The 24,445-nt window shown below is 43.4% G+C and overlaps 1 protein-coding gene across 1 annotated transcript in view; it reads right to left on the bottom strand.

Annotated features, from left to right (window-relative positions):
• The window catches only part of APPL2 (adaptor protein, phosphotyrosine interacting with PH domain and leucine zipper 2), a 92,778-nt gene that overhangs the window by 60,613 nt on the left and 7,720 nt on the right, over positions 1-24,445 (bottom strand). Inside the window, exons 2-4 of the mRNA XM_029601533.1 lie at positions 8,091-8,189; positions 3,724-3,783; positions 3,368-3,439 (exon numbers count right to left, since the gene is read on the bottom strand). Coding sequence (XP_029457393.1) covers positions 3,368-3,439; positions 3,724-3,783; positions 8,091-8,189 — 231 coding nt within the window. The remainder of the gene's footprint in view (positions 1-3,367; positions 3,440-3,723; positions 3,784-8,090; positions 8,190-24,445) is intronic.

Genomic DNA, 24,445 nt, shown 5'->3' on the forward strand with positions numbered 1-24,445 from the left:
GGCTAGCAGAGAATGAAGTAATTTCACCTTTTCTGAAGATAAGCAGACTAATGGAAATTCACACATAGGACTAGCTAACTAAGGGTAGTCTCCAAATAAAAGCAGAGATATCACCACCAATGGGTAACAACCCAAAAATACATTTTTGTCAGAGAAACTTCTGTTTTAAGAACATAAGAAGTTGCCATACTGGGTCAGACTGAGTGTCTATCAAATCTAGCATCCTATTTCCAATAGTGGCTAATCCAGAATACAAGCACCTGGCAAGTATCCAATCATTAAATAGATCCCATGCTACTAATGTCAGATTTAGGATATTCCCTAAATCAACTTGACTTCTCCAGGAACTTGTCCAAGCTTTTTTTAAACCCAGCTAAGCTAACTGCCTTAACCATATCCTCTGGGAAGAAATTCCAGAGCTTAATTGTGCATTGAGTGAAAAAGAATTTTCTCCAATTTGTTTTAAATGTGCTATTTGCTAACTTCATGCTTTTTCATTTTTCTATTTCATAAAAAGTAGCAGAAATATCTACCTAAGGACAAAAGAGAGAAGAAAACCTAAAAGCTGTTAAAGAAACAGATTTGCCATAAAGAATGGAATGCTGCCATTTTCCCCAGAGAGCAATCCTTCTTGGACAACAGAGAAAATTGAAATGGAGTGGTAGTTGATCTCTTCTCACATGGGCCCTGACCATGCATGCTCAGAAGTTTATACTGGAAAAGCTCTCCAGACATCTATTCGATGCATGAGAGGCAGGTCATGTGAGTTGTGGGTGCATCTCCACTGAGGCTCATTGTTGGAGATTGTATACACTGCAAGTGTGGGGATACATTCATCATCGCATACAATTCCATGTCTCACAGAGGACACAATCTAAATAGAAAGAAAGAGGAACATGCCGAAGGGATGAAGGCAGCAAGCTGCATGAATGGTGCAGTGGTAGATCGCAAAGGAGGTGGTGGGTTTTGGAATGCCTCTAACCATGTGCATCTTTATGGATCTAGGGATGAAAAACAGAAAGTCTGGAAAGGGGTGCAAGACCTTCAAAAAGAGAGAAGGAAATGCTTGGATTTAAATGTGGAAGTAGATATGGAATTAGTGAGGGCAAAAATTAAATCTTCATTGTCTTTACTGTGCCCACAATGTAATCCCAAATTATAAAAAGTACAGTAGTACTTTTCACTATACTGATTAAGTAATCATTTTTATTTATCTTATTGAAAAACATTTCTAGACTGCTTTCTTGATTTTAATTAAAAATCACCCAAAGCAGTGTATAATAATAAAATAATACAAAAAAAAAAAAACTTAATGACTTAAAATCAGGGAATTAGTAACCAGTTACGGAGCTTGTAGACAAAATTTATGCTGGTGGTTTCCTGACAGCCAAAACAAAAGTTGGGATGTGCTCTATTAGCCAATGCACAAATTGGTAACAAAACATTTTTCAACATTCATTATCACTACTTTTCTCCTGTCTTCCCATCCTGCTGAGGAGCTAAAAGCACTTTCTCACTTCTGACAGCCAGGCAGGAGGTTGACTTCTCAGACCAATTACTTTGGAAACATTCGCTGCTGATATTTTTTTCTGTAGGCGTTAATAAAAATCTTGAAAAAGTGAACTCCAGTGGTAGACCTGCAGCAGCCTCAAATCACACACAGAGGCAATCAGTGGGAGGTTTTCTTTTTAACAGGATTTCCACTCATCGTGTACCTCTTCCTCCACACTTACTTCATCCTTCTCCTGCCCTGGAGATCAATCAGCCCAAGCACTCAGCTTCCCTCTGGTCAGCTGAGAGCAGCAGCTACCCTGCCAAGCTCGATTTACTTACTGGGAATGTATGTAAGCAGGAATCTCTGGGACAGGCTGCCGTTTTGGCAGCCTTCACCATTGTAGCCTGGAGCGGCAGGGTTTCTTTTCTAGATTTTATAAAACCACAATTCTGAGCCTTTTCCTCCCTTTATGATTCTCTGTGACAAATTAAATGGAAGCATCCATCAGAAAGGTCTGGGCTTTTTTTTTTTTTTTTAATTAAGAGGAAGTGTTATAGAAAAAAGATCCTAAAATGCCCCAACTATTCCATCTCCCTCCAGATTGATTTCTGGCTTTCTGAGTTGCTATCAAATCCTATGAGAGTCACACATTTTTTGTTCTAAGCAGCAAAGATTAATACAATTTTATTATTTTTTTTTTTTTTACAGTATGCACGTTCAGCATCTTTGTCTCAGCTGTTCCAATCATGCATTGACATCTCTTGACCCATTACTGACCAACTGAGAAAAAGCAACGCTGCCTGTGTAAAGGTATCCACACCCAGAACTTCAGGTTACAGTTACCAGGCGCATATAGAAACATTGTACATGACGGCAGATAAAGACCCATCTTCTTTTCCTCATAAGCAATGTGCTCATTGGGAGGGCAATTTACAAAAGCCATTTTATCTGAGTAAGTAGCCTGCCCACTCTGCACATGGATAAATGCACACCGGCATCAACAGCTTGTGTACTTTTCCCATGGAAAAAAAGTATGATCAGATCCAGATTTGGGTCTAGGGGAGGCAAAACACTGCATGTAGTTTTGTACTTTCAAAAGTATGCGTGTTACTTTTCTGGGAAGAAAAAAAAAAAAAAAAGTAGCCACAGGGAAACGGAAGCATGCGTACTCTCTCTTTCATATCCAAAGCAAAAGTCCACATGGAAAAGTAACTGTGGATTTTGTGCCTCCATGTACAGTTTTGAAAATTGTTCTCTTAATGGCTTAATTGGAAAAAACAAGCTGTTATTTATTTAAAAAAACAAACTCCACTCCCAATACTAACAGAACAATTATGAAGGCTTCAGATGGAACCATGGATGACAAAGCCAAGTTACTGTATTTCTACCACTGGAAGTGTCAGAATTTCTCCTGCATTGCTTGACCGTACACCTCCTGGACCCACTATTTTAGTAACCACTAATTAAATTCTTGCCTCCCGTTGAGGAAGCAGATTCCTGTAATTACCCATCAGATATGCAATAGGGCAAAAAAAGTACAAAGGGCTCCAATTTCAAAACAGATATGCAGGTGGGTCAGAGGGCACAGATGTGCTTCTGCAGCTGCAGTTTGGACTGTAAGATTTAGCTCTTGGTAATTTGCAAACATGAAAATCGCATCTGCAAAGTGCAACTTGTCAAAATTGCATTACATCTCCCAACGCGTCGTGCAATGCAAATGTTCCCATGCCAATTGATAAGAAGCCTTTATTTTTGGGTGCTAAGGGATATTTTAGCACTAGTGCTTAATCTAATGAGATTTTTCTAAATTTTCACAGCCAAGTATCTCAGAAAATGCAGGATTCTTTTTTTACATATGGAACAGAGTTTTACCTCATCCACCACTTTTGCAAAGGAATGAAGGGTAGATATCACTTCATCATCTCCCTTGCCCAAGGCAAAATTCTGAAAATGAAACATGACAACCAATAATTGAATGAGAACTGTTGCATGGACAATATATACATTTTATTGCATGGTATTTAGATTATTTTTTTTCTTGAGAAAAAAAAAAAAGACACCTGGGTTTGATAATCCCAGCAGGTCATCATCAGATGTGATCAGAATCATTACATTAGAAACCCTGTGCCCACGTCACCACCACAGCAATAAAAAGGTGCTTGAATTAGCACGGAAATCCATTGCTTTGTATTCTTAGCGGTTTGCAGTGTTCATTTCCATGTACACACCTGTGTTTCATAGGCGAGGAGTTGCTTAGAAAGCTGCTGCGTTGCCAGACGCATCTCATTCTGTAAAGGGAAGAACAGCATTAGTACAGCTGGCGCACCAGAGAGGCGTGGCAGGCTGACTTTTCTGGGTTCACTGATTTTCAGTACACATTTTATTAGAAAAGAACAACGTACAGGTTTCCAGGCTTGTCAAACAAGTCTCAGTAAACAAACACGGTACAGACTTCATCTCTTTATCCCAGGATAGGTTACAGTCCACAGAATAAATGCAATAATATGTATTGGGTTTGCACAATTCCAGCCTTGCTGTGGTTCGGATGTCCCTCAGACTTGTTACTCCTGGCACCACTAACATTTTTTGCTTCTTCAGGCTCAAGCAAAATAAGGCAAGTAGCTTAATAATCAGAGCCTTTACTTTTCTAGTAAAATTAGCCAGCTCTTTAGTCAAGAGGAACCAGAGCCCCTTTGGATGACCACTGACTAGTCCTCTTCCTTTACACAGGTTCCTAGCTTTTCCTCCCTGTGCCTTCTTGCTCCCCCCTCTAACTTGCCACTCAATGTGGTATATGCACACACACAGCACTAATCTATTCTCTCTCACACATATAAACCCTGCCCCCCTTCCCGTTCCCTTCGCTCTCAGACACATGCCCCCAGCCTCTCTTCTCATGCCCCCCCCCCAGTGATCCCTCACCCAGCCCCGGTTAACGCCCCCAAAATGATCCCTTTTTGCTCTGTCTGCTCCAGGCTCACCCCTTCCTGCCTAGCCTTGAATGACAGGAGAGGAGCTGGATTAGGGAGCAGAGTAGCTTTTCTTTGCTCTGCTCTGTCTGTTCCAGGCTCAATACCTCTCTTCTCCTTCACTGCACACTGCCTGGGAGAAGAGGGACTGGATCAGGAAGCAGAGGACTGTTTGCTAAGTGAGATTCAGCACAATTGAAGGATAGCAAAATCTTCAACCAGCCCGCTGTGCCTATTGACAAATCCACAGGTTGTGTCCGATACAACCTGTGATTTTTTCCCTAACTGATGAAAAGGGTAATGATTGATGGTCTTGTTTGATTCTGAGCTGGGTGTGAAACTTTTATTGATTGGTGCAATGAAGCTTTCTGTCTCTAGCAGTCCAAGCTTTCCAGGTGGTTAGGCTGTTCCACGTTTAAGCAGGCTAAAGAAAAAAATTGAAAAACAAACAAAAAAAAACAAACCTTCTGGATGATCTAGTCTGCACGCACTGCTTTGGTATAATCTTACAAACTGCAATTATTACTATTATATTATTTCAGAACCAATAAAATAAAACATAAAAAAATGGGGACAACTTGAAAGGCCATCTCTATTATCTATCTATAACAGGGATGTGCATTCGTTTGCGACGAAATAGGATATATAGTCTATATTTCCCATTTCATCACAGTTCAGGAGGTCGCTGAAATGATAGGAAAACCCACGAAATTCCGTGTGGTTTTTCTTACCGTTTTCAGGGGTGGGGGGAGGAAGGGCACATTAAAAAAACAAACAAACCCAAACCCACCCCAACCCTTCAAATTTCATTAATTGCAAACCCCCACCCTCATGACCCCCCCCCCCAAGACTTACCGAAAGCCCCTGGTGGTCCAGCAGGGGCCCGGGAGTGATCTCCCCCTCTCGGGCCGTCGGCTGCCACTAATCAAAATGGCCCCGGTGGCCCTTTGCAGTTACTATGTGACAGGGGCTATCAGCGCCATTGGTCGCCCCCTGTCACATGGTAGGAGCAATGGATGGCCCGCGCCATTTTTTTAAATCTGAAGGGTCGAGGTGTTTTTTTGGTTTTTTTTTTTGTTCAGGAAAGCCGAAAAAAAATCGGCCTGAACCACGGGAAATGAAATTTCCCATGGCGGGCTGATTACGAAGGCCGAACCAAAGGGTTCAGCAGAATCACATCCCTAATATATAATGCATTTAGGCGCCACTGTGATGACTGGTGAGGTACGCACCCCTCTGGCTCTGGAACTGGCCACCATCTCTTGCTGCAGGATAAGAGCAAGGAATCAGCTGCTCAGCTCATGGCCATTGGCAGATCCAGCAAACAGCTGAATCACCCCACACGAGCTAGAGGAGGGGACACGGTGGCAGCAGTAAGAGGGAAGATGGCCAGTGCTGAGCTTAGAGACAGGTGCGGTGAGCATACAAATGGCTCATTTCCTGCACAGGTGTTTTGCAGAGGGTCTGCTAGCATAAAAGTAATGTATATAATACAGCAGCTTTCTGGTCTCCTTCTATTTTTATTCCTAGTTGCTTATCTGCCAACCTCTCAAAAACCCCAAATCAAAACTATCTAAATATAAATCCTAAAAGAGATTATTATTATTTATTTGCTTTTATATTCCGACGTTCAACATGTGTTATCACATCGGTTTACACAGAACGAGTTAAGTGGGTTACATTGTAACAGGGTGTGGAACTGGGAGAACATAACGGGGGGGGGGGGGGGGAGTGTATTTTAACAATCTATTAAAAGAAAAAACTTTCTCTCTTATCACCATTTAGGTGATAAGATGTGTGAGCAAAGAATCTCTAAAGCATTCCCAGGAAAAGAAAAAGTATTTCCACCAATTAAAACTTGTGTAGAGAGAAAGACACGTTCAAAGTCACACAGAGAGTAAGCGGAATAAATAAGCTTAGAACCCAGGACGCTCTCTCTCAGTTCTACATCTATCACATGAAAGGTTTAAAGAACAGGAGAATTTATAAAAGATCTCAGCAGTCATAAGAATAGTTTACCACATTCACATATATTTTAAAAATTTGGAAAGTTCTCCCTTACTAGATCTGCCAGGTTTCACGAAATTAACAAGGGCACCCAAAAGTTCACAACAGTCATTGTGAATATTTGCTGTGTGAACACAGATCGGCACGCTTGCAGTGCCCTAAGCAGGAGTCAGGACAAAAATGGTAGGCCTTTAAAAAAAAGTTTGGGTGAAACTCTTTAACAGAGAGGGATCCACTTTTATACTAAATTGTGCTGAACAAAAACGAATCTCATCATTAAAATCTTAGAAACTGAGCCAGCCGGATGACTCTCCGACAGTGTTGTATGGGTGCGAGGTCTGGTCATTTCTGGGGTTTGAACTACGACAGCACAAGTCAGGAGAGAAATGACCCGACTGCAACAGGAAAAGACCTAAGTCCTGGGGTGATGACCACAAGGACAGCTTCTAAAAAATCTAATACTAGGACAAGAAGACACACTTTGAAACTAACAGGTAGCAGATTTAAAATAAACAAAAATCGGAGAGAGTATTTTTGTCACTCAACACACAATCAAGCTGTGGAATTTGATGGAGGAGAATGAAGTCAAGGCAACTAGCATGGCTGGGTTCAGACAAGCTCCTGGAAGGATAGTTATTAACCAGGTGATTCAGGGGAGACAAACCACTTGTCATAGGGAGTGGGCAGCAAGAAACTGGGATTGGTTGTTGTAGGAGACAGGGTGCTGGGCTCGATGGACCTTTGATCTGACCCAGAATGGCACTCTTGCCCTGAGAAACTGAACTAGTTGAAGGATTCATTGAAAAGGGGTTGCTGGACTTGATGGACCCAGGGTCTGACCCAGTATGGCATTTTCTTATGTTCTTAAGGAAGCATTCCAAGCACTTTGAACGCTGCCCATCTTCTTGCCATGGACTTTCAAATCCTGCATTCTGGCTCTGCACACGACCTGCAATACTAATTTATCCCACATCTCAACTTGAGCCTACTTACCTGTAGATTTCATTGGGCCTTGGCTCAGGAGTGGAAGTACTGGCTCCCTTTTGCCAAGGATAAAGCGAATCTGTTTGTATCTGTGGCCCAGTGTCACCTTGACTTGCACCTGTCCTGCCTGCCTGCCTGATCTTTGAGAAGTTGTGCGTACATCCTAGCGGGGAACATGACAGTGGGAACCCGAGTTAAGTTCCCAAGCTCAACGTCTGCTCCCAGAGTTGGAAGTCCAGCCAGGGCACACCTACATAATCTATATAACTAAAAGGTACACCTCTTACAGGTTTCCAGTGGGAACCATGTTCCATGCCTCTCACTCAGAGAACTGTCACTGCAAGGGAGTAAAAATAGGAGAAAATCCCCCATGTAGGTGTGACTATAGACCCCCGGCACTGTAGCATACTTAAGATCAGTTTTAGAAGCTTAAAGGAGGAGGAGGAAGCTGCCAGACCAAAAGTTATTGCTATCTAATAAAATAATTCTCAAAATTCCTTGAAAGAGAATTGTTCAGCTATTATACCAATGCAAAATTATATTTGACATACTTAATGCAATTTCACTGATAAGAGAAGTACAGTGGTAACCAGTTTAAGAATGAATATCAAGTTCACGGAAAACAGAAATCTTACCTGAGCACCATAGACACGCTGCATTGCTTGAAGTAGCTGGTTCGTATAATCTGTAAGAGTTCCTGCATCTTCTTCAAACACACTTAGCAAAGAGCGAGTCTTTAAGGAAAAAAAATCTTATTTTAAAAAAAACTCTATTCAAACCTATCTGTTGTACAGCATTTGCATGCATAACTGGACACACGGAGGTTAATGCTAGTATTCTATAAACTGTGCTCCAAAAGTATGTGTGCGTATTTCCAATGCAAGAAAACGCATATTTTACCCATTTTGGACACATACACACAAACAATTTGGGGTAGATTTGTACATGTACACCTGATTTTATAACATGAACATAAGAACATGCCATACTGGGTCAGACCAAGGGTCCATCAAGCCCAGCATCCTGTTTCCAACCGTGGACAATCCAGCCCATAAGAACCTGACAAGTACCCAAAAACTAAGTCTATTTCATGTTACCATTGCTAGTAATAGCAGTGGCTATTTTCTAAGTCAACTTAATTAATAGCAGGTAATGGACTTCTCCAAGAACTTATCCAATTCTTTTTTAAACACAGCTATACTAACTGCACTAACCACATCCTCTGGAAACAAATTACAGAGTTTAATTGTGCGCTGAGTGAAAAAGAACTTTCTCTGATTAGTTTTAAACGTGCCACATGCTAACTTCATGGAGTGCCCCCTAGTCTTTCTATTATCCGAAAGAGTAAATAACCGATTCACATCTACCCATTCTAGACCTCTCATGATTCTAAACACCTCTATCATATCCCCCCTCATCCGTCTCTTCTCCAAGCTGAAAAGACCTAACCTCTTTAGTCTTTCCTCATAAGGGAGCTGTTCCATTCCCCTTATCATTTTGGTCACCCTTCTCTGTACCTTCTCCATCGCAATTATATCTTTTTTTGAGATGTGGCAACCAGAATTGTATACAGTATTCAAGGTGCGGTCTAACCATGGAGTGATACAGAGGCATTATGCCATTTTCCGTTTTATTCACCATTCCCTTCCTAATAATTCCTAACATTCTGTTTGCTTTTTGGACTGCCGCAGCACACTGAACCGACAATTTCAATGTGTTATCCATGATGACGCCTAGATCTCTTTCTTGGGTTGTAGCACCTAATATGGAACCTAACATTGTGTAACTATAGCATGGGTTATTTTTCCCTATATGCATCACCTTGCACTTATCCACATTGAATTTCATCTGCCATGTCGATGCCTAATTTTCCAGTCTCACAAGGTCTTCCTGCAATTTATCACAATCAGCTTGTGATTTAACTACTCTGACTAATTTTGTATCATCTGCAAATCTGATTACCTCATCGCATTTCTTTCCAGATCATTTATAAATATATTGAAAAGTAAGGGTCCCAATACAGATCCCTGAGGCACTCCATTGCCCACTCCCTTCCACTGAGAAAATTGTCCATTTAATCCTACTCTCTGTTTCCTGTCTTTTAGCCAGTTTGTAATCCACGAAAGGACATCGCCATCTATCCCATGACTTTTTATTTTTCCTAGAAGCCTCTCATGAGGAACTTTGTCAAACGCCTTCTGAAAATCCAAGTATACTATATCTACCGGTTCACCTTTATCCACATGTTTATTAACTCCTTCAAAAATGTGAAGCAGATTTGTGAGGCAAGACTTGCCTTGGGTAAAGCCATGCTGACTTTGTTCCATTAAACCATGTCTTTCTATATGTTCTATGATTTTGATGTTTAGAACACTTTCCACTATTTTTCCTGGCACTGAAGTGAGGCTAACCGGTCTGTAGTTTCCCGGATCACCCCTGGAGCCCTTTTTAAATATTGGGGTTACATTAGCTATCCTCCAGTCTTCAGGTACAATGGATGATTTTAATGATAGGTTACAAATTTTTACTAATAGGTCTGAAATTTCATTTTTTAGTTCCTTCAGAACCCTGGGGTGTATACCATCCAGTCCAGGTGCGCGCATATTATAAAATCCGGGGGTCGGTGTGCGCAAGGGGGTGCACAATTGTGCACCTTGGGTGCGCCGAACCGCACTGCCTTCCTCCGTTCCTCCCCCTAACATAACCTTCCCACCCCTTCCCCTAACCTTCCCCCCCTAGCCCTACCTTTTGTGCCTGCCTCAGGGCAATGGCCGCTATGTCGGAGGCTTCTGGCCCCACCCCCGGACTGTCCCACCCCACCCACACTCTGCCCAGCCCCTTTTGTAAAGCCCCAGGACTTACACACGTCCCAGTGCTTTACGCGCGTCGCTGGGCCTTTTTAAAATAGGCCCGGCGCGCATAATCCTTTTAAAATCCGGCCCTTTGTGCACAAAATTCTTGTGACACTGCAAACAAACAAACACCAGGAATTACATGTGGAGGCAGGTGTTTTATCAAATATGCACGTATGCCATTTTGAAATCACTTGTGCATGTACTTGGAGTCACCAGTTCACCTCCTAGACCCTCTGGCACTTCACCCTGAACTCCAGGCCTCCCACTCAAAAACTACAGGCAAGAGTCAAGTCAAGATTTCACTTACACAAGTCAGTTAGCAGGGGTAAAAGTGTACAAACACGTTCAGTGATGTATGTGTGCATCTCTCCTACAAAATAGCAAATTCTGAACACCACCCTGGAATATCCCTAGACCACTGCTTCATTTTCTCTCGTGTAACCAAACATGTGTACTTTTTGACATTTATAAAATAAAACAGCATGTACACGCATATATGGTATGTGAGCATATGCTATTTTTGCCCGTCGATCCCTCTTTGAAAATTCACTCTTTGTAGTATTTAAAGACACCGGTGGCTGCATGTGTGTGCAAAAAGATTTAGAATTCAATCTTTCATTTTATGTTCAACCCAATAGTTATAAACACAATTCGAATGCAATGCCCGAAAACCACAGGGGCAGATTTTCAAAGGGATACGCGCGTACCCCCCCCCCAGTAAACCTGCCCCAAGCTCCCCCTGCAGCTCCCCCGAGCCTATGTTAGGGGGGGGCGTGCATGCACATCCCGGGGCTTTGTTAGGGGGGTGTGTCGGGTGCGGCTCGACATTCGGGGGCGTGGCCGAGGCCTCCAGACCAGCCCCCGGGTCGGGTGATGTCGCGCCAGCACGCCACCAGTGTGTGCGAGTTACGCCTGCCTCAGGCAGGCGTAACTTTTCAAACAAAGGTGGTGGTGGTGGTGGGGGGGTGTTTAGATAGAACTTTCCTTCCACCCTCCCAGCTCTTTCTGAGGCCGCTCTGATTTCGGAGCGGCCTCAGAGGGAACGGAGGGAGGCTGCGCGGCTCGGCGCGCGCAGGCTGCTGATTTTGCGCAGCCTTGCGCACGTCGACCCCGGATTTTAAAAGATACGTGCGGCTACGCGTATATCTATTAAAATCCGGCATACTCTTGTTTGCGCCGGTCGCGCGAACAAAAGTATGCACAGGCGTACTTTTTTAAAATCTGCCCCACAGTATGGAGTACACAATTCTACCATAAATTATTTCTGCAGTCTCAAACACTTGCTACAGGCATGGATAACATACTTTGGCAGCCATATTAGTCCACATGGAGTCACTAGAGCTGGCGACACTCATTGAAAAAAAAAAAAACAACCCCGGTTTGTTCTTACCAATAAATAGCGGAACTATGTCCATTTAAAGGGGCTGCATGCCCTGACCTGCAGCCTCCTGTAGGGAGTATTTAATATCACCCCCTCCATGAGAGGGGAAATCCCAGAGAGCCCTTCAGAGCTAATTACAGCAGCTCACCGGGAGAGAAGACACCACCGCTACAGTTAAAGGCAGGTGTAAATCCCCATTCCTTACTTACACTAACATAAAGATATCAGGAAGACTAAAATGAGAACGTTTGTTAAAAAGGATTTTATACCGAAATAATTTGGCTATAAAACTAAGGCTGTTGGGAATGTGGCAGCATCCCTTGGTTTGAAGCAGAGGCTTTCGGCACCCCCACTACAAAAATTGCTCCAGAGCCTCAAACAATTAAATCACATTTCACACAGTCGGTCCCTTATTTACGAATGGATGTCTGAAAATCATGTTAATAAGATGCAGGCTATAGGGTTCTCGCATTCTGCTGAGCCACCTCTAGAATCTCTGTCCGATCTGGGTCACTCCGTTCAGTTTCAGCATACAGTAAGAAATTTGGGATTCATATTCATATTCACATACCTAAAGCTCTCAGGAAGGGCTATTTCACCATGTAAAGTCCGTATTGGATATTAATGATTTTAGAATGGTAGTTCGGGCATACGCTCTTACAATGAGTTACAATAATCTGTCTGAATGTTGGTTTGCCTTCCACCACAATTAGGACCTTACAGATAGTATTAAATTCACAGCCCTTCTTGTGACAAACGGACATAGATGGGACCAAATAACTCCTCTGTTTGAGCTTCATAGGTTCCCAATAAAGCAGAGAGTGGAATTTAAAATTGTAGTCTTAATTTTTAAAAAACTCTGCGCGTGAATGGTCTCTCTTATTTGGCAGATCTCATAACCCCTTATAATCCATCCCGCTCTCTGCGTTCTCAATCTAAGAATTTCCTAAAAGCTCCCTCGACTACTTCCACTAAACTTATGGCTTTTTTCTAAAGGGCCTGATTTATGGAATGCATTGCCTGACTTTCTAAGAGCCTCTGATGAAATATTATTTTCCCATAAACGTTTTAGGGCTTTTCTTTTCCAAGCACCTTTTGGCAGTTTTCACGCCTGAGTCCGTGAACTTGGTGCTCATGTCAGCATGGATTTTATGATATATGGATGATATGTTATGTTTGTTTTATTTAGTATTTTGTATATTTATTTTAATATTATGTGCACTTTTATTGTAATCCGCTCGGCATGAATTTTTTCAATAGAAATGGAATATAGAAGATTTTAAATAAATAAAAACAGGGCCCGATCACATCTTCCTTGGTTTGTACATCCAGCCTGTAATGTTTAACAAAGAAATGCAATGAAGCCCAGGCAGTCGCTTTACAGATGTCCTCTAGAGCCACTGCAAAGTATTCTGTCCATGAAAATGCCAGGACTGTGGTGGAATGAGCGCAGAGCACCTCTGGCACCTGTTGGCCCTTCTGCAAGTATACCGATGCAATCACCGCCGTCCCCCATCTGGTCAGAGTAGTCTTGGAAGCTGCTTTACCCCTGAGGGGACCTCCAAACAGTATGAACAGCAGGTCTGTTTTCCAAAAGGGATTTGTCACCATCAGATATCTGAGAAGTATGCATCAGATGTTTAAAAGATGGAGCCTGTTCTCGTTACTAGGCTATTTGCTCCCCCCGGAAGGCTGACAGCAAGACAGACTGATTTAAATGAAAGGGCGACATCATTTTTGGGAAAAAGGACAGAACCAGCTGAAAGATAGCTACTTGGACGGAGAATACAAGGTAGGGGGTCTCAGCAAGATAAGGCCTTTAATTCCGAAATACATCTGGTGGAGAAGATGGCCATCAGAAAACCCATCTGCAAGGAAAAATCCATGTCTCCATCAGCTGGAGGGCAGAGTAAAACCTACATATCTGGCTGGTTGAACAGGATAAGGAAAGCTTGTTTAAAGCTTTCCAGAGCAGCAACTATGACCATCTCACCAGACTCCTCTATCACTGTCAACTGATCATAAACATAATAGCTATATGCTACTGATGGGAAGTATCTGAAAGACAAAACTGTAGAAAATATTATCAGCTCCAGAAAAAAAGCAGAGCTTAAAATTCCCCTGTACTCCTTTTTCTATGTCAAATAACTGAGCAACAGAGATTCCAACCTACTTATGAAAATATGTCCTTTATGCATCTCTAAGGAATGTATTATTTTGTGTGTACAGTAGCAAGATAGCTGTAGAAATGACCCAGGGTAGGGAAAAAAAAAATGGAAGGTCACATGACCAAAAACAGATCTGCAAGTTGAAATCCAGCCAGTCATCTCTTTATGCATATTATACAAACACAATAAGTATATGAAATAGCTCAGAAACTAAAAACATTGTGATTTGTTGGTCAGCACTATGTGACTGTATCAAAATCCTTCAGAGTACATCATTAGACACCTAGTAGCAAAACTGCTGAAAAGACGTTTGTCATTACAATGTGTTCTAAAATCATGGAGACCAAAAGGGATGAGGCAGGCAACTGCAGACCTGTTAGCAGTGAGCAAAACCATGGAAGCATTACTAAAGTTAAATAGTGAACCACACTGAATTCAGTACAGGGCACCCGATAACATGGTTATGCAAAGGAAAGTTCTTCAGGTACCATGGCTGATTTTAATGATAGGTTACAAATTTTTACTAATAGGCCTCAAAAACAAGATTTCAGACCCACTTACTAATGTGTCTGAAATTTGTTTTTGTCACCTATCATTAAAATCAGCCATTGTACCTGAAGGCTGGCCAATGTAACCTCGATATTTAAAAAGGGCTCCGGATGAGATCTGGGAAACTATAGACCAATGAGCCTGACTTCAAGGCCGGGAAAAATTGTGGAAATTGTTATAAGGAATAAAATCACAGAACATTTAGATAGACGTGGTTTGATGGGACACAGCCAGCATGGATTTACCCAAGGGAAGTCTCGCCTCACAAATCTCCTATATTTTTATGAAGGGGTGAATAAATGCATTGACAAAGATGAACCGGTAGATGTAGCATATTTGGATTTTCAGAAGGCATTCAAAAAAAGTACCTCATGAGAGGATTTAAGAAAACGAAAACGTCATGGGATAGGAGGCGATGTCCTTTTGTGGATTACAAACTGGTTAAAGGACAGGAAACAGAGAGTAGGATTAAACGGTCTGTTTTCAAAGTGAATAAAGGTAAACAGTGGAGTGCCTCAGGGATCTGTACTAGGACTGGTGTTTTTTTTAATATATTTATAAACGATCTGGAAAGAGGCACGATGAATGAGGTGCTTAAATTTATGGATGAAACAAAATTATGCAGAGCAGTTAAATCTCAAGCGGATTGTGATAAATTGCAGGAGGGCTTTGTGAGACTGGAAGATTGGGCATCCAAATGGCAGATGAAATTAATGTGGACAAGTGGAAGGTGTTGCATCCGTTGGTCTCAGACGGCTTCGACCTCTGTGCCTCACCTTTCTTCCTTCTCTCTCCTCAAGCCTTGGGAAGATGGCTGCTGCCGCGTCTTCATGCCGCTCTCTCCGGTGTCCCCGGATCGGCAACGGTGTTCACCATGATTTTCCTGAGGGCACTCCTAGGGTGCACGCGCACGCACGGCACCCACGTCTTTATCCATGTCATGGTGGGAACCTCGGGGGCGTCCCCTCCGAGTGACGTCATCACATCCTGGTATTTAGCCTGCCCTTCGTTTGCTAACAAACTGAGTTAGCGAGGATTGGATTTGCCTCTGGTCTAAGCTGCTCTGCCGCAGGAAGCTCTCTCTGCCCTTTGGGGTAATTCTTCACTAACCTGGGTACCCGCTCCTTGAGGGCCCTTCTGCTCTATTTCAGGTACCTATCTTGGGATACCGGGTACTCACTCTTTGAGGGCCTGCTCTCCCTAATCTGGTGCCTGCCAGGACCTTCAACAATACAGCTTTCTGCTTCAGTGAGTACTAACCCTTTCAGTCTGTCTCACCTTCAGCACTCAGTGTTTACATCCGGGACCTGTCCCTGCTATACCGCGCTGCCTATCATCTATGCGAGTGTGAGACTGGTCTCCTCCGCTGAGGACCCCTGGACTACTTCTACTGGGTTACCTTCACTGCTGCCCGCTCCCTGGGCAGTGCCATCGAGCTGTATAATAAATACAAATTCTCTGTGTCTGCGTGTATAGAGTCTAGCCTAGTACTGCGGTTCCTCACGGGGCTCCTCCCCGTGGGAGTGGCCATCACCGCAGTACCCAAGACTCCACTCCAACACCTCATAACCATAACAGAAGGTGATACATATAGGGAAATATAACACTTGCTATGGTTACACAATGTTATGTTCCACGTTAGGAGTTACCACCCAGGAAAGAGATCTAGGCGTCATAGTGGATAATACATTGAAATAGTCAGTTCAGTATGCTGTGGCGGTCAGAAAAGCAAACAGAATGTTAGGAATTATTAGGAAGGGAATGGCAAATAAAATAGAGGATGTCATAATGTGTGTGTATCGTTCCATGGTGAGACCGCACCTTGAATATTGTGTGCCACATCTCATAAAAGATATAGTTGCACTGGAGAAAGTTCAGATAAGGGCAACCAAAATGATAAAGGGGATGGAACGGCTCCCCATAAGGAAAGGCTAAAGAGGTTAGGGCTGTTCAGTTTGAAGAAGAGATGGCTGAGGAGGAATATGATAGAGATCAACAAAATCATGAAAGGACTTGAACGGGTAAATATGAATCGGTTATTTACTCTTTCGGATAATACAAGGACTATGGAGCACTCCATGAAGTTAGCAAGTAGCTCATTTAAAACAAATCGGAGACTTTTTTTTTTTAACTCAACACATAATTAAGTTCTGGAATTCACTGCCAGAGGATGTGGTTACGGCAGTTAGTATAACTGGGTTTAAAAAAGGTTTGGATAAGTTCCTAGAGCAGAAGTTCATAAACTGCTATTAATCAATAAGGCATAGTAGCTTGGGATCTATTCATTTAATGTTTGGGTACATGCCAGGTACCTGTGACTTGATGCTGGGCTTGATGGACCCTTGGTCTGACCCAGTATGGCATATCTTATGTTCTTATGTAAATTTTGATTGTGATCTTTAATGAGGTGACAAAAAAAGTGGTGGATCAGGGAAGTGTGGTAGACATTGTCTAACTGGACTTCAGTAAGGCTTCTGGCAGCGTTCTGCACAAGCGGCTGGTAAGCAAGCTGGACAATATGGAAGTAGGTTAGGAAGTTGCAGACTGAGGGAGTACTGCAGCTTAGTAATTCCCCTGTGGTAAAATACTGCAGGGAAAAGATACTGCGGGGTAAAAGTGCTAAAAAGCACACGATTGTGGCCCATTCACCTGTGGCTGCCATCTTGTTAAAAAGGGCCATATAGGCCAGATCAACCCTCCTCCTGTATGTAAACCTCCCCCCGAGGGATCTTGTGAGACCCTCCCACCTCTAGAGGTGACCCTAATGTTATAAACAATAACAATTTTAAGTTCGTACAACAAACACCCCTCTCCCCACCCAACCCCACCACTTAAAGTATCCTCCCCGGCTCCAAACATCACCCCCTTTAGCCCATATGATAATGGCAGTTGTATTGCCCCATTTTGAATTGAGACAGCGCTGAGCCCACACCTAGGGGGTGTAATGGGTTCTATAGGCCACCAAGTCTTAAGGTATGCTCGAAGGGGGGGGGGGGTTGGTTCTCACTAGAGCTTCAGGGAGAGGGGAAAATTGACTGGGCAGATATGATCCTTTAAGAAACCGCGCAGGAACACTGGGATGCGTTTTACCATCCCGATGCTCATGGGGAAAATTAGCTACAACGCCCGAGTTGCAGCTAACTTTCAGGGAAAATAACGGAGCGTGGAATTTTTCAGGCATGCTACGTTATTATTTCCATAAAATTTACTAGTAATGAGCTGCCTTGAAATGCAAACCAGCTCATTACCATTTTCGCGATATTTGGGGTAAAATAACCCGTGGTATTGAATGAAAACATCACATGTTATTGCTGCGTCAAGACATTTACCATGCGGTTCTTGCTTAAAGACACCGCTTAGAAAATCTTCCCCTGAGTGAGGAACTAATTCAGCAGTAGCAGAGAACATTCTAGTGAAGGCGGAGTGATCAGTGGGATTCCCCGGGGCTTAGTACTGGGACCGCTTCATTTCAATATCTTTACTTGAAAAATATGCTCATTTGCAGGTGGTAACGAAAATCTGTATCTGAGCAGACGCACTGGAAGGAGAGGAAAAAATTAAATGGGACGTCAAAAAGATTGGAAAATAAGCTTATATTGCTTTTGTGTAGGCGACTAGTGAGATCCCCTACTTTGAGCACTGTGTTCAGTTCTGGAGAGCATTCCTTTAAAAAAAAAAAAAAAGACATTGAAAGGACGGAGGCAGGCCAGAAAAAGGGAAACACAAACCCTTCCAGGAAATGCTAAAGCAGGGATGGGGAGATATGGTAGAAAAACTTTCAAATATCTGATAGTCTTCAATGAAGTACAGGAGGCTGAAATTTTCCACAGAAAGGAAATTCAAAGACAAGGAGTTGATGGAATGACGTCGCAAAGGAAACATGAGAAAAGTACTTTACTAAGAGGGTGTTAGGTAGATGGCTGGAATAGACTACTAACTATTAAAAAAGTAACACGTGAAATGTGGACGGGGCAGGTGAGAGATAATAGGTGGAAGAAATGAAGGAGAAGCTTGGGTGTTTGCTCGGTTATAGGAAACTTTAGAGGGCCAAAAAGGAGGGAAAGCAGGCCAATGGGAAGGGTGGAGCTCCAACTGCATCAGGTTAGTTTATAACACTAAAAGCAGTGGTGCAGGTGCATCAGCTTGCCTTGGTTATAAACCAACAGAGGTGAGGAAACCTGCGGGGAGCAGAGGTCACAACGCTAGCAGCACTGCTACAGCAACATCAGGCTTCCAAGAATGCTGCGTTAGTCTGTACAGAGCAACCACAGTTAAACCAAAACATCAGCGAGTATGGGGAGAGGCCAGATGCAAAATTTGGGGGATTGTTACTAAACTGTGTGGTAAGATATGCAAGAGGACCCGGGCGTTGAATTAAGTATTGGACTTTTAGAAATCAAACAAAAATGTCAACAGGGCCTGAAACAGCCTGCTGGTGGGGAGGTGAGTGCTGTAACACAATTTGCCTGGGAATCGAAATGCTCATCTACTCAAAATGGTAGAAAACCAGAGAGGAAGAATCTAGACTGGGCAGATTAACTGATCTTCTGCTGTCACGCTTCTATGTTTACCTGACATCATTTATTACGCTGCTAGGAGATTTCAACTGAGTCAGCTGATCAGGCAGTATAAAAAGATTGGAATTTGATCAGATTTTAAAATGGAAAATGCACAGAGTTTTGGTTCCAGGATATTTTATTTAAAAAATAAAATAGTCTGTTCTCGATTGCGTACAATGAGCCCTGGACACGTGGGTGTACTCTCTGTCCAGCGGGCGTAACACTCCCCGTGCAAACTGAAAAACAGGTATTCGGGGTTAATTCATGTAATTGTTCAGAGTTCAGTTCTGAAATCTCCAGAATGTACCGGACAAGGTGCAGAGTTCAATCGCTGCCCAGTAAGTTAGAGCTGGAGTATGTGTTTTGTATTGTATAAGATGTAATAAAAAGATTTAAAACATAAAAAATAAAGAGTAGCACACTACAGTGTTCGTATTGAAAAGGATTTTAAAAACCACACCCCAGGTTTTGAAGGCACTTGCTGTTATGCTTCAAAGCACCTGTAGCACCTGTCAAACTCCTTCAGCGCACACCTTGTCACGTCAATGCAGAATGGGTCTCACACACACAACCAAAGACAATATTCTCACTGAGGAGTAAGGGGAGAACTTTTCTAGCACTCAGGAGTAGAGAATACAAGAAACCCCTGCCTTTAAGAACACACAAAAATAAAACCATTACCTAATTGTGGCCACAAGAACCTTCTTCATATCTTATAGGAATGCCGTTGCATTTGCCAGGCTTTTAAATTCTTAACGAAGCAATTTTGTTTTGATTCTAAATGTTGACATGCCTTCACGGTAATTAGTGAACACAGTGAAAGCAGATGGCCGACATGTAGGTACAAATAACTGGTCAATACACATGTAGGTATGAACAACTATTTAATACACTTCCAGAATTACAGAGTGAGATATATATATTATATATATATCCATACATATATACATACACACACACATACATATATATATATATTTTTTTTATCTTTGAGCCCTGCTCTGCAGCTGGAATGCAATGATTCAACAGGCCATCTCTATTCAGTTAGGTGTGTCTGTCACAAGTCATCTTCTTTAGTGACTGATGAATCACAAAAGCACCACAAAATATACAATCCAGCCAAAAACAGCTGCATTACAAATTTAACCCATAAGGATGCAGTGAAAAGTAATGAGAAGCTTCTCTACAGCCCTCAAAGATATCGCAGAGAAAGAAAAAGCAAATTGTAATAAGAGACTCCACAGTGAGAGTTGTAGAGTTTAAAAATAATCACGGGAAGAGGAGACTTGCTACCTTCTTAGTGCCAAAGCTCACAGAACTGGGGAGCAGATTCAGGGGTTAGCCAGAGAAATTCAGAGGAAACCTAAATTGGATATCATTGTGCACCTAGGTATAAATAATCTAATTAAGGGGGAGAGAAAAATCAATCAAGAACAATTCAAGGAGCAAGGGAGGGATTTTGGATGGGAAGCTAAATCTGTGACCTTCTAAGAAGAGCTTTCTACATTGAATAGGGGAACAGACACATTCTCCTCAAACAGCAATATGAGCAAAATAAATTGATTACAAAAGCTGTAGCCATAGAGTAACATTTGGTCAGTCATGGGACGGTCCCATAACTGGCCACACTCACCATGCACGCCGTCAGTCCATCGCGGCTGGAATGCTGCAATGCTTTGGCCCAACCCCCTAGGTTTGCGCTCATGTTGTGCGCTGATCCTTATAGGCCCCACAGCGGGAAAGGCTGAGAGAGGCACCAATGGATGACGTCACACGGCGGGGTATTTAATCCCCCGCAGTGCTCAGTTCCTTGCCCCAGCAGCAGGTGCCCTGTCTAGCCAGCAGTGTGTATTGTTATCTTCGTGTCTCCTTGCTACTTTGCCTTGTGCCTCGTCCTGTCTTGTCTCCGTGTCTTCCTGGTGGCCTTGCCTACTTGCCTGTTCTTCCTTTGCTGTCTGCCTCTCTGTTCCTTCGTTCGTTTCACCATGTCCTGGTCCTGTGTCTCTCTCCTTGTATTGCCTGCCACCTGGTATTGACCTCTGCTACGGACCTCAACCATGCTCTTGCCTGTCACTTGCTCTAACCTATGGCCTGGAACCGGTTACTGTCTGCCCTCTGCCAGGCCTGCCCACTGCCCCGTACCTGAGCTCTTTGTATTTGCTCTTTAAAGGGACACTCGCCTAAGTCCTGCTGGCACCTGGAACCCAAGGGCTCAACCTGCGGCGAATGGGGCTGAAGCTCCTGCTCTGTCCTAGTAAGGGCTGTTCGCCAGCTGTCAGCATGGACCTAGTAGGTTTACCTACTAAGCTGCATCAACCATGCCACAGCACAAGGGCTCACAGCCATGACAGAGAGCTGCAGAAACATTTGGAGCTAGATAACTGGCTGGACCTATACTAGCAATCAGGTTTTAGAGTAGGATATGGAACTGAAACCACAGTTACTTCATTGCCAGATGGACACAGAGTGCAAGGAGCCTGAGATAGTGACTGCATGACTGTAACTGCATCTTCGTCAGTCATGTCTAAAAAGCCCTTCCAGCTAGTTTCTTGTAAACGAAAGAGGACTTGAAAAAACTAGAATGGCAAAGGGTTTGGGAGGTGTGGAAAAAATGATAAAGGATTATAAAATTGGAAGAATGAGCAAAGGGTTAGAAGCTGTGCTTCAAAGCAAAAAAGTATAAAACATTATGGGGCAGATTTTCAAAGGGAAACGCGCGTAACCCCCGAAAAGCTGCCCCGTCCACCCTCTGCGCGCGCCGAGCCTATGTTGCATAGGCTCGGCGGCGCGCACAAGCCCCGGGGCTTTCCTGGGGGGGGGGGCGTGTTGGGGTGTGTTGCGGCCGGCAGGCGTAACTTTTATAATAAAGGTAGGGGGGGGAAGGTGGGGGAGGCGGAAGGAAAGTTCCCTCCGAGGCCACTCCGATTTCGGAGCGGCCTCAGAGGAAACGGAGGCAGGCTGCGCAGCTCGGCACGCGCAGGCTGCTGAATTTGCGCAACCTTGCGCGCGCCGACCCCAGATTCTAAAGGCTACGCGCGTATCTATTAAAATCCGGCGTACTCTTGTTTGCGACGGGTGCGTAAACAAAAGTACGCATGTGCGTACTTTTTTAAAAATCTGCCCCTATATATCTAGGGCTCCAATAGCTATTACATATTCTCCAATTAGGACAAGAACCGGAAACTGCCAAATAAGAAAGGGACTTAGAAGTAATCCTTTCAAATGACCTGAAGGTTGGAGGGAAGAAGGCTTGGAGGAAATATTACTTATTGAAAGGGTGATGAAGACATGAATACCTACCAATAGAGGTCGTAGGAAGCAAGACATTGAAAGAATTGAAATATGCTTGGGACAGATACAGAGAACAGAGATGAGGCAGGTAGGGAAACAGAAGGTAAAAGACATTGGGAGAGGAGCGGAGAGGGGCCTGGGCGTTGCAATAGTTATGGAAATCGATATGCTCAACTGCATGGAACAAAAGAGGCACGAAAAGAGAGAAAAGACAAAAAGTCAACTTGCACAGAACATCAGTATTGTTGTATCAAGCTCCCACGAAGAGAAGGTAAGATGAACCAACATGAAACAGGAGCAAGGCTTTGATACATTCTCAGCTATAATGGAAGGGCTGGAGGGGCGCAGTCCCGGAAGCCCGCGATAATGCGGGCACAGAGATTGGCGCCGGCCCCCTCCACCCACCCTTGCCTCCAGCCGTGCCGCTTTAAAATTTGATGCATCAGGGCCGCCTCCTTGGGACCTGATTGGTCTGGTTGGGCAGCCCCGTGGCATCAGGGGTGGGAAAAAAAAAAAATCGGCCGACTAGGTTGGGTTATAAAAGGGGGTGGCACCCATCTGCTCCACCCCCTTTGGTTCACGTTGCCGCAGCGATCCCCTCCCTCCCTCCCTCTTCTCTTGTTATGGGGTGATGTTATTTGTCGCAGCTTGGGGGGGGGGGGGGGGACAGCGGAGTTACCAGAGCCATTACTCTTTTGGGGGCGGGGTGTAGAGATAGGAATCCGCTAGGTGGCGGACTTTCTGGTCTCTGGCTTAGTTTCATGTGATTGGGATGAGCCCATGATGGGGGACCCCACACGTAGTGGCGGGAGGCCGCTGGAGAGTTGCAGGTTTGGTGGCCTGCGAAGGAGTTGTCGTGCTGGGGCGTGGCAGATGATTCCTGGAGTTGGGGCACTTGTGATGTCAATTTGGCTCTGGTGTCTGTTTATTTGTTAACAATAAAGCTGCAGCCTTGTTTAACTCCAAAGTTTGTCTGTGAGTGTTATTAGTTACTGTTATGTACTGTAAGGAGCTGAAGGGAGGGACCATCAGTACCAGCTGCCCATATTATCAAGCAGGAGGGTCTACACATGGCTACCTTTTCCAATTAGGGAGAAGTGGTGCTATCCTAGGCATCCAGCTTGTATAGCTGACAGCTGGGAGATACCCTCAGCTAGAGTAGTATAAGGCAGGGGTAACCAGGTACAGTGGCATCTTTCATGTTACTATGTTAAATAGAATGCCATGCATAAGAAATAGCAAAAAGCATTATTGCCTGTTCAGCTGTAAGTAGGCATTTGCTAATTTTGGTTGAGTTTGCCAGTAATATAATATGGGCTGTAGAACTGTCTTGTGTTCTTTCAACAGTCCTGCAAGGTTGGAATAGCTATGGATACCTCCACAATAGATTTATGAATTATACAGACAAGCTATTAATTATGCACACCTCAGACAGAACACTTGCATTGATCCTATGCTGCTCAGGAGAGATCTGAATGGCAACTGAAATTGTACAGCACCAAAAAAAACAAACAAACAATATGCAAGTGATACTTGAGAGGCTCCACAGGAAAGTTGTTGCACAGGTAGTGATCAACATTCTAAGCTGGATGCACATAATGTATTTGTTCCTTATCTAATGAAAAACAAACATCACACTTTTATGGGAATAGCCACTGCTATTACTGGCATCAGTAGCAGAGGATCTACTCAGTGCTTGGGTCCTTGCGACTTGGATTGGCCACTGTTGGAAACAGGATGCTGGGCTTGATGGACCCTTGGTCTGACCCAGTATGGCATGTTCTTATGTGAGCCCAGTTTCCTCTGGGGATATTGGCTTATAAATTTATGTCTGTCTCCCCGTAACTTTTGACTAATTCATCAAATTCCATTCAAATTGCTGTGTGACTTCTGGTTTACACTTTAGCTGGCACTTAAGATCTTTTTATTTCCTAGAAACAAGCCACTTCAGTTCACTTGCAATTTCATAGAGGGCTCACTGTAATGTTATTGAACTTCCCTACTTGTATCTGGTCTCTATAGCTGTGCTTCTTAACCTTTCTCGACTAATGCATCCCCTTTCAAGCATTTGAGATGTCTCATGTACCCCCTGGATCTCAAAAATTCAAAATTCACATCAAATACTAAATTTACATTTCAGTGTGATATTCGGGCTTGTTTCTCAATTGATAATTTGATTGTTAAAAC

The sequence above is a fragment of the Rhinatrema bivittatum genome, chromosome 4 (assembly GCF_901001135.1).
Source record: "Rhinatrema bivittatum chromosome 4, aRhiBiv1.1, whole genome shotgun sequence".
Taxonomy (NCBI): domain Eukaryota; kingdom Metazoa; phylum Chordata; class Amphibia; order Gymnophiona; family Rhinatrematidae; genus Rhinatrema; species Rhinatrema bivittatum.